Source organism: Drosophila virilis, chromosome X, assembly GCF_030788295.1.
Source record: "Drosophila virilis strain 15010-1051.87 chromosome X, Dvir_AGI_RSII-ME, whole genome shotgun sequence".
Taxonomy (NCBI): Eukaryota; Metazoa; Arthropoda; class Insecta; order Diptera; family Drosophilidae; genus Drosophila; species Drosophila virilis.
In genome coordinates, this window is record NC_091543.1 from 14,865,790 (window position 1) to 14,881,169 (window position 15,380).

A 15,380-nucleotide genomic window follows, 5' to 3' on the forward strand; every position below is an offset into this window, starting at 1 on the left:
TAAAAAAAAAAAAATATTGTGAAAAACCAAACAAAGAGTTTTTAAATTAAACAATAAAAATGTAAAACAAAACAACAAACGAAAAACATGGAATCCGGCGACAAATCAATTGACTAATTCCTTACGACCGGCAAAAAAATCGTGAGTATTATTTATTGATTAATTATTAAAAAATTTAAAATTTGTTTTTGGTCGAGAAGTGTTCAAGATATATGATGACTCAGACATATGATATAATTTATGGTAATACAATATACGTGAAACGTGTTTAATCGAAATCTTTTCGAGAACTTTTAAAGTAATTAATATTTCTTATGTCAATTTTGAGAGAATATCAAATTTCGTCTATTCAAATCTGAGTTCGAATTTATATGAAAATTATATCTTTAATGTTTTTAGGATATAATATATATATTAAATATAATATTTATGGTATGTTATATATTTAATATATATAGTATAGAAACCTCAAACCAGGAACCTCGAAAACATTCTTAGGTAGAGTTTTCGAGCTTCCAAAAACTGAAACGATTTCCATGAAATATTTTTACCATGCAAAATTTTTCTTATTTTTAGTGCTTTGGCGTAAGTTTTGGAAGTGTTTTATGTTTGGATAAGGAATACATATAAATTGCATAATTCAGGAGTTAATAACGCATCACATCCGGAAAATAATCATTTGTAATGTAATTAGTAATTAGGATTTTTGGCTGAATACTTATAATTATTCTTGATGGATTTTTCGACATTGGCGTTATTTACTTCTGGTAAGTTTCTGCAGAAATCTTGTACCGACATTTTTGAATACTTAACTAGGTTAAATTTGCTCTAAATCAAAATCTAAACTAACACACACCCATTTTATTGTCCAGCTGAACATGTGGTACTTCCCGATTTAATTTGAAAAACAGTGTTACCACACTTTGTTGTATATTTTTTTTACTTCCTTTTATTAATAATTGGTGGCTCCCATTTAATATTTCTGCTTGTTGTTACAATAATATGGGCTTTGTTATGCGATTAGTTTAGACGATTTTGAAGCAGAATATGATTTAATGATCGTTTGCGAAATGTTATCTACGTGGGCCAACATTACGCAGGGTTGATTCGTATTTCTAGTTGTGCTCGTGGTGCCGAGAGATGGCGCCACTCTAAAAAACAAAAGTGTCTGATAGGCGGCGGATTCGAAAGGCCTGTTCCGAGTTACGTTTTCGCCTGTGTGAATTAAAGTAGTTTTTAGCTGAGACAAATTGACAACACCAAAAACTTAACTAAACTGAATGTTGTTAGCCAAATTTCGTTGTTTCACTTAAATGGACAACATTTTGGGTGCGATAAATAAAGAAAATTTTTATTATAGTTTTTTTTTTTCTAGCGCTTTATTAATGTAAATATCAAACTGATAACAATAGATACATCAGCTATATACGTGCATTATGCATACAAGTATCAAATATGTTGATTTAAAAAAAATAGATATCTATATATATATATATATATATATATGTATACTATATATATATATGATATTTGTATACCAACCAACCGCACAACTTAAGAATACGAAAAAAAAAAATGCATATATCAACTCTGATCGATTTGTTCGCGTTTCGTTTTTAGCTATATAAAAATATACATGCATTATACAGTCATAGATATTGATGCATATAGATGGGCTAATCTATATATATATATATATATATATATATGTATATGTATATGTATATGTATACGTATATGTATATATATGTATCTGTACTGATATAAAACATATTTTGAAGGCACATAATTACAGGCGCTGGCCGGCGGGGCACTTGGTGCCCGGCTGCCTTGTGGCGCTTGGATGGGGTCGTTCCTCTTCCCCAGACGGATACATTCCAAAAGTGGTCTGTGTCTCAGTGTGTGTGTGTGTGTGTGTGAAATGTACAGTAATTGAGTATGTTCATATAGAAGTGTTGTTGTAGTTGTTGTCGTTGCTGCTGCTAGTAGGGATTGACTGCGGCTAGGCCCACACGCCCGCCGGAACGCGCAAACACGGGCTCCGCATAGCTGTGCCGATAGCCCTTGGGCATGTTGGACAGCGGCTGTTTGCCGGAGCCGGAGCCGGCGCTGTTGCTGCTGTTGGGCGTCGGCGCCGGCGATGGATACCGCTCGGCATGGTGCGGCACGCGCGACGAGCTAGACTTGGATATGGGCAACGGCTCCGTCGGCTGCAGATATTCGCGCGAATGGGCGCGCATCTGGTGACGCGACTGCGACTGATGGCTGTCGCGTACGCGCTCACGTGCCCGGTCCCGTTCACGCTCCTGTCGATAGGGATCGTGTGGTGGCTCGCGTATATCTTCAGTGCGTCGCATGGGATAGTCGCGTTCGCGACGTTCCCGTTCTCGCTCCCGCTCCCGTTCCCTCTCGCGTTCCCTGTCGCGCTCTCGCTCCCGTTCCTGGCCATGACGCATATTGCTGTTGCTGCTGCTGCTGGCATGCTGCAGCTGCTCCTGTTCCCAGTGCTCGCGCGAACGAGCACGTGAACGGCTCATGATGGGCTCCTGCGGCTGTACGGGCTGCAGCTCCTCCTCCTCATCGCTCCACTGCTCATAGCTGGGCGGCTCCACGGAGCCGCGACGCCGACGCGACGACGATCTGTAATCTGTTGTTGATGACGCTGACGCTGCGGGCGCTGCTGCTCCGCTATTGTCGCGCTCATCCAGATCGTAGCCGCGACTGCTGCTGGTGCGTTCCATGGCCCGAAACTTGTCCTTGGCATCGTGGAAGCGCTCACGTGGCGACACTTGACTGCCAGCGGCGATTGGATATTCCCGGCCATAGTCTGTCGGATCACGACGTGCGCCATCCCGGCTGCTGGGCTTGCGGGGCGGCTCATCGCCGTAGCGCATGCCCGTTGATTTCATCATCTTCTCCATGCTCTGTATGTAGGGTAGGCTCTCTGCCTCGCGATACGGATTGCGATCCCTGGAATGCTCGCGCTCTCTCTCCCGCTCGCGCTCCTTCTCTCGCTCTCGCTCTCTGTCGTGGCGCTCCCGTCGCTCCGCATTGTTGCTGTTGCTGCTATTGCTGCTGCGCGTCTGCTCTGCGCCGCGATGCACTGCCGCATACTTGTTGTGCCCCACGGGCATTGGCTGCACGGGGCCCGGCAGCTGCTCAAACGGCAGCTCGGCAGGATCCACATAGCGATGGCGACTGCCGCCATAGCGCTGCGCCTCCTCGGCTGCATAGGATTTGAGCTGTTGCTTCTTGGATGCGTACTCCATGAACTTTTGCTTATCGGTTAGATTCTCCTTGCGGTAGCCGGCAGCGGCAATAGGCAGCTGCTTCTGTTGGGGCTCACTGCACGGATCCGAGTCATCAAAGTCATCCAAGTCGTCATCGTGAAGGGAGCGCTGCTTGACACGCTCCCGCTCCCGCTCCCGATCGCGTTCTCGCTCCAACTCTCGCGCACGCTCACGCTCCCGCTCCCGTTCGCGATCCCTGTCCTGGCCGGATAGCTTCTTGTTGAGCAAACGATTGATCTCATTGTATTTGTCAGTGTCGCGCAGCTTGGCAGCTGCCTCATGCTTGGCCGTTTGCGGCTCCAGCTGCATAACCCGATTAAATTTTGCATCATAGTCGGCCGGTCGTACAATGATCGGCTTGATCTCATCCTCTCTCGACCAGGACTTGGTCGCGACGGCCGGCGTCTTGGTGCGCTCCCGTTCCATTTGGCGCGGCACATACGGCTTGGCGGGCAAATCCCGCAGATAGCTATCCTCCGGCGGCTGCACAGCGCTCTTGCGCTTCAGCTGCGCGTGATGCGGCAGCGCAATTTGTGATGGCTTCAAGGCAATCACCGAGTTGTCCGCCTCATTCGACCAATGCTCGTCATCTGCGCAGGCAGCGATTAGAAATTGACTTTTTGATAAGTTTAGTTGGCTACTCACCACTTGAGCTGTTCAGCTCCTGACGTTCCGGACTGGGCGCCAGATCGGAGCCAATGCCCGAGGAGCCGCGCGAAGAGACCTGCTTGCCATTGGCCGTGGTGGCCGGTGCGGCAACTGTTGCTACCGCTGCGGTTGCCGCTGCTGTGGCAGTTGCTGCACCTTTGGTCGGCCCGGCGCCGCCCACAATCAGCGCATTGCGACAGCGCCGCAGCTCAATGGCCGTCAGATTGCCCTTGGAACGATGCACTGTATCATAGTCGCGCGGCGGCAGCAGCAGCGGCGGCCCATTGCCATTCAGCTTGGCGCGCAGCTCCGCGGCCAGCGAGTCGAACAGTTCGCTGTTCTGTTGCGCCGTCAGCGGCGGATGACCATGTGGCAGTGGATGTGGATGATGCGAGTGATGTGCCAAATGATGCTTGTTGCTGCTGCTGCTGCTGGCATGTGGCGGCGAACGGGAGACTGGCGAGCCGGCCAGACCCTGCTCCTCGCTGCACTCGGATTCGCGCGTGCTGTTGCCCGTATCGCTGCCCAGCGAGCTGCTGAAGCGCTTCGGTGATGTCTCATGGCGGCGCTGCTGCTGCGACGGATGCGCATAGCTGCCACTGGAATGGTGCTGCAGATGATGCTGCTGCTGCTGCTGCTGCAGCTGTTGTTGTTGTTGTTGTTGTTGTGACTGATGATGTGACGACTTGTGCGAGGAATCGTGCCTCTTGTCGCTGTTGTGACCTGGTGCTCCGCCTGCGGGCAGTGGCGGCAAAATGCCCAATCTGCAATGCCAAGAGGATCAGATTGCGCAATTTTCAAAACAAATACTTATATTTGTGAAATAGTATTAGAAATAGTAGTAGAAATAGTAGTAGAAATAGTAGTAGAAATAGTAGTAGTACTAGTAGTACGGCTAGTTGCCTGCACTTAGACTTGGACAGCTTATCTATTGCTATTTACATTTGATTATCGTAACTGCCTTGGTAGGGTTTACGGTTTGAACCAGCTTTCTGGTTTGAGTTTCGATTCGTGAAGCTGCTTTTACGCATTATTTTATCCTGTGTATACTTATTGCAATGGAATTCGCTTACACATATGTTTTGGGCAAACGTATGTAAGAGTCAGAAGGAAGCATCTCCGATCTTATAAAGTGTATATATTCTTGGTCAGCATCGAAAGCCGAGACCTGAAACATTGTAAATTGTTTGTTTTTCGATAATCGATAACTTGCCCAGTTTGCAAGAATCTTCATCAAACACTCTGAGGTTTGAAGGGCTAGAGTCACCAGATCTCACATGTAGCTTCTAGTGTAGTAGTAGTATATACATATGGAGTATCTTTAATTTCTTGGAGATTCCCCTAGTCGAGCACTCCCAATTAGAGCATTCTTTCGTGTTTTCCTTCAGACTCATTTCGACTCTGTAATATTGAGCTACGGTTCCTAAGCTCTTATATAATCGCCGAATTTCTCTTGAACATCTCACGATCTTGAAGATGCTTATCAATAACATTTAGCTGAAAGCAGCTACAAACGAAATTGCAGACTTGAAAAATGTGGAAATGGGGGCGCATGGTCGAATGGAAATTTGTTAAATGCACGTTTACCGCTTTGATCTTCAAGAGTTCAACATGTGGCAGGGTTGCTACTCATTTAAAAGCTGCGGCTTGCACAAAAGTTCAATTGATGCCAACGGTTTCTCATGGCTGTGTGGGGGGCAGGGCAGGTAGATCTTCTACAATTTACCGCAAAGCTGAAATTAATTGCATGCCGACCCGTCGGGCGCAACAAGCAGGAAGCAAGTGGCAACCAGCAGGCAGCTAAGTGCCAACCTGGCAACCTGGCAACCAGGCAGCCGGCTTTGCCCACCTAGACATTTAGACAATCCATTAACCGATCTCTGCCGTTGTTGCCGCAGATCGTTGCATTTGCTACTCATGATAATGACATGGAGATGCCACTGCATTTGCAGCTGACTTTCCCACCAACTCAAGAACTACTTACTATCATTTATGTGTACGTGCATGTGAAATCGATATAGCGAACTAAATTTGGGTGTATACAATTACATTATGAACTGTAATTGAATGTGAAGTCTACAATTTCTAGTTTTAATATGTTTCAAGCTTCGTTTAAAAAAATATTGTTGCATTGCTTAAGCGATTTGAAAAGTAAATCACCAAGTTTTTGCGATTTGAAAAGTAAATCGCCAAGTTTTTGCGATTTGAAAAGTAAAACCCAAAATAAAACATTTGCAAATTCATAAGTAAATCGCAAAGTTGAAGTGATTTAAAAAGTAAATCGTAAATGCAATTGAAAACTGAAAAAGTAAACATTTGCGATTCGAAAAGTAATTCGCATCATTGAAGCGATTTGAAAAGTAAATCGCAAAGTTTTTCTTAGATCTATAACACTTTCGATTTGAAAAGTAAATCGTATTGTTTTCGTGATTTGAAATGTAAAAAGCTAAGCTTTCGCGATTTGAAAGAAAAACCCAAGACTTTGCAATTGAAAACTGGGAAATTAAATATTGACGATTTGAAAAGTAAATCGCAAAGTTTGTTAACGATTTAGATTTGCGAACTGAACGTGATTTAAAAAGTAAACGCATTATGATTTAAAAAGTAAATAGCAAATGTGAAAATGAAAACCCGTTGAATGAAGAATACAGATATATTTATGTGAACCCACCTGGTCTCGAGCTCCTCGAAGCGCTTCTGATTGTCGGGCCGATTGATTAGTATTTGCAATTGTAAATGCAACGCCTCGGCCGTTGTCTCCGAGTCGCAACGATAGGCGTGCACATGCAAGGGGCATTTGGTGGCCGGATTATATAGGAGCAGCACACAGGCAACGATGTCATCGGTCTGCACGGAGCTGGTTATGGCACTGTGTGGTATTAAATGCTTCGACGAGCCCTGTTACCGACCGATTGAAATGACAATAAACAACAGCAGAAACAGCAGAGAGGAATGTGTCTTGGGTGTGTGTGCGAGCGAGTGTGTGTGTCTGGTGGGGTGTGGCGTATGCACTGCACTTACCTGCACGATTTTGATGCCCTTGTGCGAGACCTGCAGCGTCACCTTGAGCGGCTCCTGGCCGCGCGATCTGTCCACCAGATACGGCAGCACCGAGTTAATGACGCGCGCGCCACGCAATCCCTTCGCCTCCTCGGCGCCCAGGAACCAGACATAGTAGGAGGCCTTCTGGACGTCCCGACGCAAACGTAGCGCCATTTTCTGCGATCAATTTCGATTATTCAGTTGACTTCAATTTATGGATTGCCAGACGCTAGCTAAGTACTTCTGGGCATCTGCAAGAAAAACCACACGTAATTGGAAGATCAGCTATCTGCGTGTCTCAACTGGATTAAAGAGAACTATGTACGGCATTTCGAAAATCTTAGGGAAATGTGTTCGGCATGCATTTCTTATATATCTTGCATGGAGAGGTGAACCTGATGCAATTTTTACTGAGAGTCAATTAAATTGCCATCAAATAAACATTAGATGTTGACTTGACTCCGAGATATAGTCGTCTGATGTTAAGTTTACTTTATCTTTAACTCAAACTCTTTGATCAACTGATGCAATAAAGCTCCTTAAATATGAAGATCTGATTCTCGGCCTAGTAGGAAATTGTAAGCCCGAGCTAAACAAGCTAGTCACAAGAATTAAATACTGAAAGCGTTAAAGACTTAATGGCAGACTTTAAAGAAATTAAGCCCAGCTTAAATGTGCATAAAGCAAGAACAAATCCTTTTAGCATTAAATAGTTAAGTACGCTAAGAAATGCATGTCTTATTTATGGGATATGCCAAGGGGATGATCATCAATCAGAAAACGAACCAGAAGATTCGGGCGACTGAATGCGCATTAGCGTCTGGTGGAATTATTTCGCTCGTTAACATGGAATATAAGTGGAATGCTGATCGATCGGACAGGAAAAAATCTCAGCGTATTCCACGGCCAGCTGCGTTAAGTGCTTAATATTTATGCTCAGGTTAGGCATGTTTTGCGGCCTCTCTAACGGCATCTGATACTCAGATAAACTTCAAATTTCCCAGCTGCCGTTGCGTTTTCATAATGTACTGCCATTCAGCTGCATGTAGGCATATGTTTGCCTCAGAAACTGGTGCTATAATCAAGTGGGCAGGCAGAGAACGGCCTCAACGCTGCAGACATGCTCGTATATCTTCTCAATAATATTCATAATCGATGAGCCTGTACAACTTGTTGTGCGACTCGAATCTCGTTTATTTGTTTCAACTCGGTTCTTTTTTTCTTTTTTTGTTCGTTTTTACTGAATATATTTGTTTAACAAAACGAAACAAAACAAAACAAAAATCCGAAAGAGCAACAGCTACGTATATTTATCAGTGCTATATGCCTGGCATAATGTGTGCCTTTTAAATTTACATATGACACAAAAGCGGTTCCAACAGCACAAAAGCTGCTAAATAAACGAAATTATTAACCTTAAAAACATTTTTTAAGCACACACACACACACATACACATACCTTAACATCGAGAACGAGCATAACAAAAAGTGGAAAAACACCCAAAATAAATTCTGCAGCATCAAATATATATTCAGAAGTTTACATTCCTTTTCTTCAAAGCTCGCATGTTATGTTTTATGCTCTTATAGAGAGTATTATAATTTTGTCATGAAATGTGTAACGCATAGACATAAACAATAATGTTTATATGAACATATATTCTAGATCAGCATCAATAGTCGAGTTTCAATATGCTCCATAGGAACAATAGGTCTAAATGTAGGTTTGCTTTTTGGCCAAGTATTCTGTTTTCCAAGATATTTTCATTTGCTTTACTAGTCTCACATATCTGCAAAGCGCAAATACCCTTGTAGGGTATTATATCCTTCTTACTTTTTCGTTGGTTGCTTTAATTTATATATATATTTAGTCAGTATCTATATAATAATTGTTGAATCTACCATTAAATGATTTACATGTTAGATTAGATCTCATCTTGTGGAACTACATTTTCTATAAACTTCAAGCGTTTTTCTTTTAGCTCTGGCCATATTTCCCACAATTTTATGAATAGATTTATTTAATATGATAAAAAAACTCTGAAAGATGTGAGCAGAAATTTGGCCATTTGCAGTTTATATAACACTGAGAGCAGAGTATCTACAGCCGTATAGAGTATTAGACAATATTCCAACTTGTTTTTAAGATAATTTCTTGAATGTGGCTGAACTTGGGAGTGGCCATGAGTTTGCTCTTAATTATTGCATTAAAAATTCTGTAAGTTGGCGTTTTATTATAATATTGTATGCATATACATATGTATATATAGAGCGTATTTTCCTTAGTATTTCATATATGCAAAAAGTAGAAGGACAGAACAAGCTCAAATTAAATTAGCTAAATTTGAGTGCTAATAAAGTGCTAATGTTGATATCTATATGTATCTGTAGATGCATCTATATATGTATGTATGTGTGTATGCCGTGTATCTGTATCTTTTTCTCGATTTCGTATACGAGTTTATTGTGCATCATGTCACTATTTTTAGCATCAATCAGCATTTTGGGGCTTTAATATTATGCGTTTTAAAAAAAAAAGAAACGAAGCTCATTCTGGCTAAAATTACCAACGAGCTAATCGACATTCGCATTAGTGTTAACACCAAGAATTGGCATTGATGCAAAAATTATAATTCTCTTTCGAATATGGCAAACTCCCCTTCCACTTGTTTCAAATGCGTGACTCATTTTATTAAAAATATTTTGTATATGCGAATTGCTCAATATTCAATTTCCAGTGTCCGGTGTCAGCGTATTTGATATAACATTTAACTTGCACAGAACTCGTCTTAAACTCGTCCCCTCCCTCTCTCTCTCTCCCTCTCTCTCTTTCTGCTAAATTGATATTCAGTTGTCATTTGCATGGCCAAAGAACTTGTTAATATTAATTGATGCCACTCGCTGGCTTTTTCTTTTTATTTTATTTTTTTTTTTTTTGATAATCATTTATCCCATTTAGTGGGATCAATGGAATCGTGCTTGGAATACATGAAATGCCAATTACCAAGTGCTTATATCTTGTGCACAAAAGTGTAATCAATTGAAAATATCCCATTTTCTGCAATTGAAATACCTTTATTTCGCCAGATTTTCACTATTTGTATTATTATATTCATAATCGATTTTTTAGTACATATTTTAAGAATTTCTTTCAGTTTTGATTATGATATTAATTCCCCGTATTTTACTTTAATTGTGCAATTTAGACATTGGCTGCAAGTGTTCTTAAATAGTTTTGAGAAAACTTTTAACACTTTTTGCTGCTCTTCAACTATTCGATATACCATATATATAGAACTTATATAGAATGATTTGCTTCTATTGTAAAAGGCAACAAAGAGTTCTTTTGCATTGCTGAGCTCAGTTTAGATGTTGATTTTCCAGAGATGCGAAGGTATTCATCGATTTCAGCGCTTAATCAAACAAATTGAATTCTGCAAAGCTGCGCCTCGAACAGATAGGAAAGAGTTTCGCCTAAGCGATAGATTTGCGAAAGCAGGCAATATATTGCTTGAGCATTAAAATTGATATCATTTTAGCATGCTATTCAGGTTAAATATAAGCCTAACATATGGCAAGGGAAAAGAGCGACACCTGTGTTTTAGCCGTCTTCTAAGCTACAAACTGGCTTCTGCTTTCTATGATTAGCTGCGCCTATAATGCATATATGTATGTATGTATGTGTGTTCACATGATCATTCATTAAATAAAATCCATTCATTCATGTTCGGTTGGCTTTCTTTGGCGCAGTCGCAACTGTTTTGTTGTGTTTGCTTGTGTTTGTTGCCATAGCGCCCTCTTTTGGTGAGCGGCTGCAGGCCGCAATTGTCATTCTTTTGGCATTCTCTTCAGTTCGCTTATTGGATTTTGCTTTTGCGCACACACAAAGTGCTCACAATAAAATGGGTTAAGCGCATTTGACGAAGACGCCGCAAATGAAGCAAATTGGTGGCACACACGCACACACACACACGCAGCAACACTCATACACAGGCACTTGCACTGTTCTGTTTTTGTTTTGCTTTTGTTGTTTTTTGTTTTGTTTTTTTTTTTTTTTTTGTTGCTCTCTTTGCGTTTGTTTGGCTGCCATTGCTGTTGTTGTTGTTGTTTGTGGCATTTGCTCCATTTCAGCTGAACTCGATCAATGAACCGTTTAATACATACACATACAGACACACGCAGACACAAATACATGCGGCAGTTGTGGCGTTTAAATTTCTACAAAACTTATTTGATTAACGGTAATTGCAAGAGCGCAGCAAGGCGACTGCGAGAGAGCACAATCTGTGGCTCTCATCATTTCTCACATACACACACACACACCTTTGCTTGTTCAGCACAGCGCACAGTAAAAAAAAAAAAGAGCGGCTTCTGAGCTTTTGTTGTTGTTGGCAAATGTTGGCTCTGCTTGTATTGTTGTTGTTGTTGTTGTCGTTGCTCGCTTGGGTTTTGTTTAGCACGTTATGCGCGTACCGTAACTAACGACGTCTCAACGCTTTGGCCGTCTGCTAGCGACTGACTTTAGCTCGAGCTGCTGGTGCTGCTGCTGCCTGCCGCCTGGCTAACTGCTGGACAGGTATGCACACACACACACACACACACACAGAGTGTCAGTATATACATAGATGTGCATGTGTGTGCTGTTGTTATTGTAAGCCGCCGCAAAGAAAGTCGAGTCGCACGTACAAAGTTAACGCTGCCGCTGCCGCTGTCGCTGCCGCTGGCTCTGCCGCGAAGTCTTTGGCTGGAATGTGTTGAAATTAAGAGTTGTTGGGTTTTTGGGCGCAGCGTTGCCGTTGCCGTCGCCGTTGTTGTTGGCCCTGGCCAGGCCAGTGCATGTTGTTATTTATTTATTTATTTTTTTTTTTGGCTTAGACAGGTGTAGCAGGCGGCTGTGGCTGCGGCCACTGCGGCGGCTCTTGCTGCTGTTATTGATATAGCATTGAGCACTTTGAAAAGCCGTCGTCGTTTCTATGCATTCTACAAGTTTTCCATCTACACACACACACACACACATACACACACACACAGAGACACAGACTGTGCTGCAAAATTGAAAAACTTGGCATTTAGCTTGGACGTCACTTTGTTGGCCACAGATCGAGTGAAATCTGCACAAAATTATTCTATATGCCTATAATCGGACAGGTTTGTTGTTGTTGTCGTTGTTGTTGTTGCTTTTGGCCACGGAAACGGAAATGCTCAAATTTAGCCAGTTGCCGCCAAAAAGGTGTCGATATACACACATACACAATATTTCCAACATACTTTCGAAACGCTCCGTTTTGTGTCTCTTGTTATTGTGTACCAGTTCATGGCATCAGGCCAAATGTCTTAAGAATTTCATCTCAAGTTTTCCACTTGAATTTTCATAATGAGAAAACCGTCCACAGTTGTAAGTACACGTAGATTAATTGCTTAATTGCGACTTAAGATCCGTTGCAAGCAACCTTAATTGCTTTTATCTAATCTCATCTTGTTGCTAATAAGTGGAAAATGTCATAAAATGATTGATAGTCATTTTTGGTGCTCTTCTCTTCTCTCTTTTTTTTTTTTAATTGTTATGGGTTTATCTAATAATGTGCACTGATATTTTTTTAACACGCTTTTGGCGGAAGAACATGTTTGCGCAATCAATTTGTAAAGTTTAAAGGCAATTGCTTAAGTTTTTTTTTTTTTTAAGACTAGACTAAAAATTTACTTTAAAATTTAATTGTGTTTCGTAGAAGAGGTTGGCTATAAGCCTCGTGCGAATAGGTAAAAGATACATGAGCATATATATATATATATATAGAAAGCTTTAGCTATAGCTTTCAACGACATGAAATGTTTTTTATATTTTATTCAAGATTTTAGAGTAAGTAATCCTTATCCGTGGAAAGGTAGAAAGTATACCCAAAGTTGTTGATCTACTTCAAGAACTATTTTGTTTCGAGATTGCCATAAAAATATGTTTTTAGAATATGTCTGGGGACTTTTTGTTCTTGTAGCAGCGGAAAATTCTTTTACTAGAGTTCAGTTCTCGAAGAACTGCTAAAAATAATTTATCATCTCTTTAAAGCAGTTGCCCAAATCAATCTTTGGCCCAAACAAAAGCCGCTTCTAGTTTGTAGAACTGCACGATTTCAGCTCTTGCTTAATCTAGAAGACCTTTCTCAATTCTTGAGCACATACCACCTGGTAAAAAAAAAAAAAAACAGAAAGAAACTCAAATTTACTTGCGTGTTGAACTCTCAATTGATATGCATAGCTGTGTTACCTTTCGGAGCTGTGATTGCTTATGAGCGGGCAATTATTGTTGTAAATGCCAAAGCGTAAATTTGTTTACGGCCTTGGTTGGCGAATTGTGATTGCTTTTGGCCACATAGACGGCAGCACAGAAATGCATTTGCAGCACGTTTTGTGCCAAGTGCACAGCCAATTACAACAACAACAACAACAACAACAACAACTGAGACAACAATTCACTGGCAACTGCAATCTGAGAGATTTCACCAGCGCTTTTGACAAATCCCTGCTAACCTGCTGACATGCTATTGGCGCAAAGGCCCCGCCTCCCCGAAAAAAAGAAACAAGCCAGCAGCAGAGCAATTTCACTTTTCACTCATGGAAAAACTAAAAAAAAAAAATATAATAAAACCCGAAAAAAAATAACAAAATATAATAATAATAATAATAATAAAAACTTTATACGAGCACACTTAATAATTTGCAATTAAATTCGTCGATGGTCGTGCCGCATGGGAACTGGTTGCCTATACACTTATATTTTTGTAGTGCAGTGTATATCAAAGGTATTATTAACATTCCCATTCAGCTTGACAGCTCCGAGTATTGAAATATAAGCAAGTTTGAGCTTAAGTTCATAATCAATTTGGGTTTTTTTTTAAATTGGATTTTCATGTTTTGTATGGAAATTAAAGGGTTTCGAGGTATTGCGGGAATATCGCATTTAAGAAAATTCTTAAGAACTAAAGGCAAAAATACTAAAAAAAAACTTCAATTGTTAAGTAATATTATAATAAAAAGGGTGTATTTATTGAGTGGATGAATAGCTAAACAGCTAAAGTGAGCTGTATAACATGCTGTGAAAATTGTCAGAGAAATACTAAAAAAATAATGTGTTAATACTGAATCAGTATATTATAGCGAAAAACTTACCCCTACAACATGCTGTGAATATTCTCAAAAAAATACTAAAACAAAAACCAGCTATATTTTGGATTTTGCTCTTTTGCATTGACTGATTTATTTAGTGCATTTCCGCTTCGGTGTGATCAAGCTAAATATTTGCTTGCAGCATTTTATTTATTAATTTTTTTGGTGAAATCAAGCAAGTCAAAGCGCAAAAATCGAAATCGCTTTTACAGAGTTTTGTCAGCGCCCTCCCTACCCCCTTATCCCGGCAAACGGCCAGCCAACTAGTTGGCAACGAGCATGTGGCCAAGGCCGAGCTGAATCAAAGTGAATCAAGCCGATCGCTGTGTGCCATTAAATCAAAAGGAAGAAGCAACTGCCACGCCCACGGCCTGGCAGGCAGTCAATGTCGCCGCAACAAGTAGTAAAAGCAACAGCAGCAATAACAACAACACGAGAAACTGATTTGTGACGGCCTCGGAACAAGTGGCTTTCTTTTGGGTGCGACGACTTGCAGCGAGAGATCTGCTTGAAGATCGCCAGATTGGAGATCGGAGACCAGGGACTCAATGCACAGCTGCTAAGCGTTTTTAATTGAATCGCAATGAAAAAGAGTCTCGAACGAGAAACGCGTTAAACCGCTTTTGATTTTTATATGTACTCCATGCGCCAGGCCAGGCCTGGCCAGACCAGACCAGGCCCGACCAGACCAACAACTAGCCACTAGCCGCCACCAGCGCCTGGGTAAAAGTGGGTAATCATCATTAGCGTGCCGCGGCCGCGGCCGAGGCCGGGGCGTGCGGCATGGCAATACCAATCAGCTTCAGTGGTGGACAGCAAACGACCCCCCAATCCACAATCCCCAATCCACCATCTTCGGCCAATTCCAATTCCATTTCCAATTCCAATTCCCACATCTCTGTATGTGCTTATAGATTAGGCGGTGAGAGTGCGACAAAAGCCAAAAGCCGCCATCGCAGTCAAAGAAAATAAAATTAAAACATTTTAACTGCCTGCTTATAAGATGGCAACCCACACACACACAGACACACACGTCAAGTTGCATGCCACAGCGCAGCAAGTGAAATTGCCTCCCATCCACATGACCGAAGATCGCTCCGCTTTGCTACACTTCCCTGCCAACCCGCTGTCTCGTTCCACACACAGCCAAGCCGACAAATAGAAATTTGATCTATTTCATATGATTAGCGCGCATATAAATTGACTTCCAGCCAGCTTGGCTCGCCGATGGAAGACAGAAGA

The 15,380-nt window shown here is 41.7% G+C and overlaps 2 protein-coding genes across 5 annotated transcripts in view; one reads left to right on the forward strand and one right to left on the reverse strand.

The window, feature by feature from the left end:
• Positions 1 to 54: 54 nt before the first annotated feature.
• The window catches only part of Lim1 (LIM homeobox 1), a 153,535-nt gene continuing 138,209 nt past the window's right edge, over positions 55 to 15,380 (forward strand). Inside the window, exons 1-2 of the mRNA XM_032439588.2 lie at positions 55 to 141; positions 577 to 767. Coding sequence (XP_032295479.2) covers positions 734 to 767 — 34 coding nt within the window. The 5' untranslated portion in view covers positions 55 to 141; positions 577 to 733. The remainder of the gene's footprint in view (positions 142 to 576; positions 768 to 15,380) is intronic.
• LOC6635547 (fl(2)d-associated complex component) overlaps positions 1,526 to 15,380 on the reverse strand; it is a 45,335-nt gene continuing 31,480 nt past the window's right edge. The window contains exons 1-5 of one of the 4 annotated variants that reach the window (XM_070211189.1): positions 11,454 to 11,533; positions 6,960 to 7,231; positions 6,610 to 6,836; positions 3,936 to 4,702; positions 1,526 to 3,880 (exon numbers count right to left, since the gene is read on the reverse strand). In XM_070211189.1, the coding sequence (XP_070067290.1) occupies positions 1,983 to 3,880; positions 3,936 to 4,702; positions 6,610 to 6,836; positions 6,960 to 7,154 (3,087 nt within the window). In that variant the 5' untranslated portion in view covers positions 7,155 to 7,231; positions 11,454 to 11,533 and the 3' untranslated portion in view covers positions 1,526 to 1,982. The other 3 variants (XM_015169167.3, XM_070211190.1, XM_015169166.3) reach the window with 3 other exon arrangements.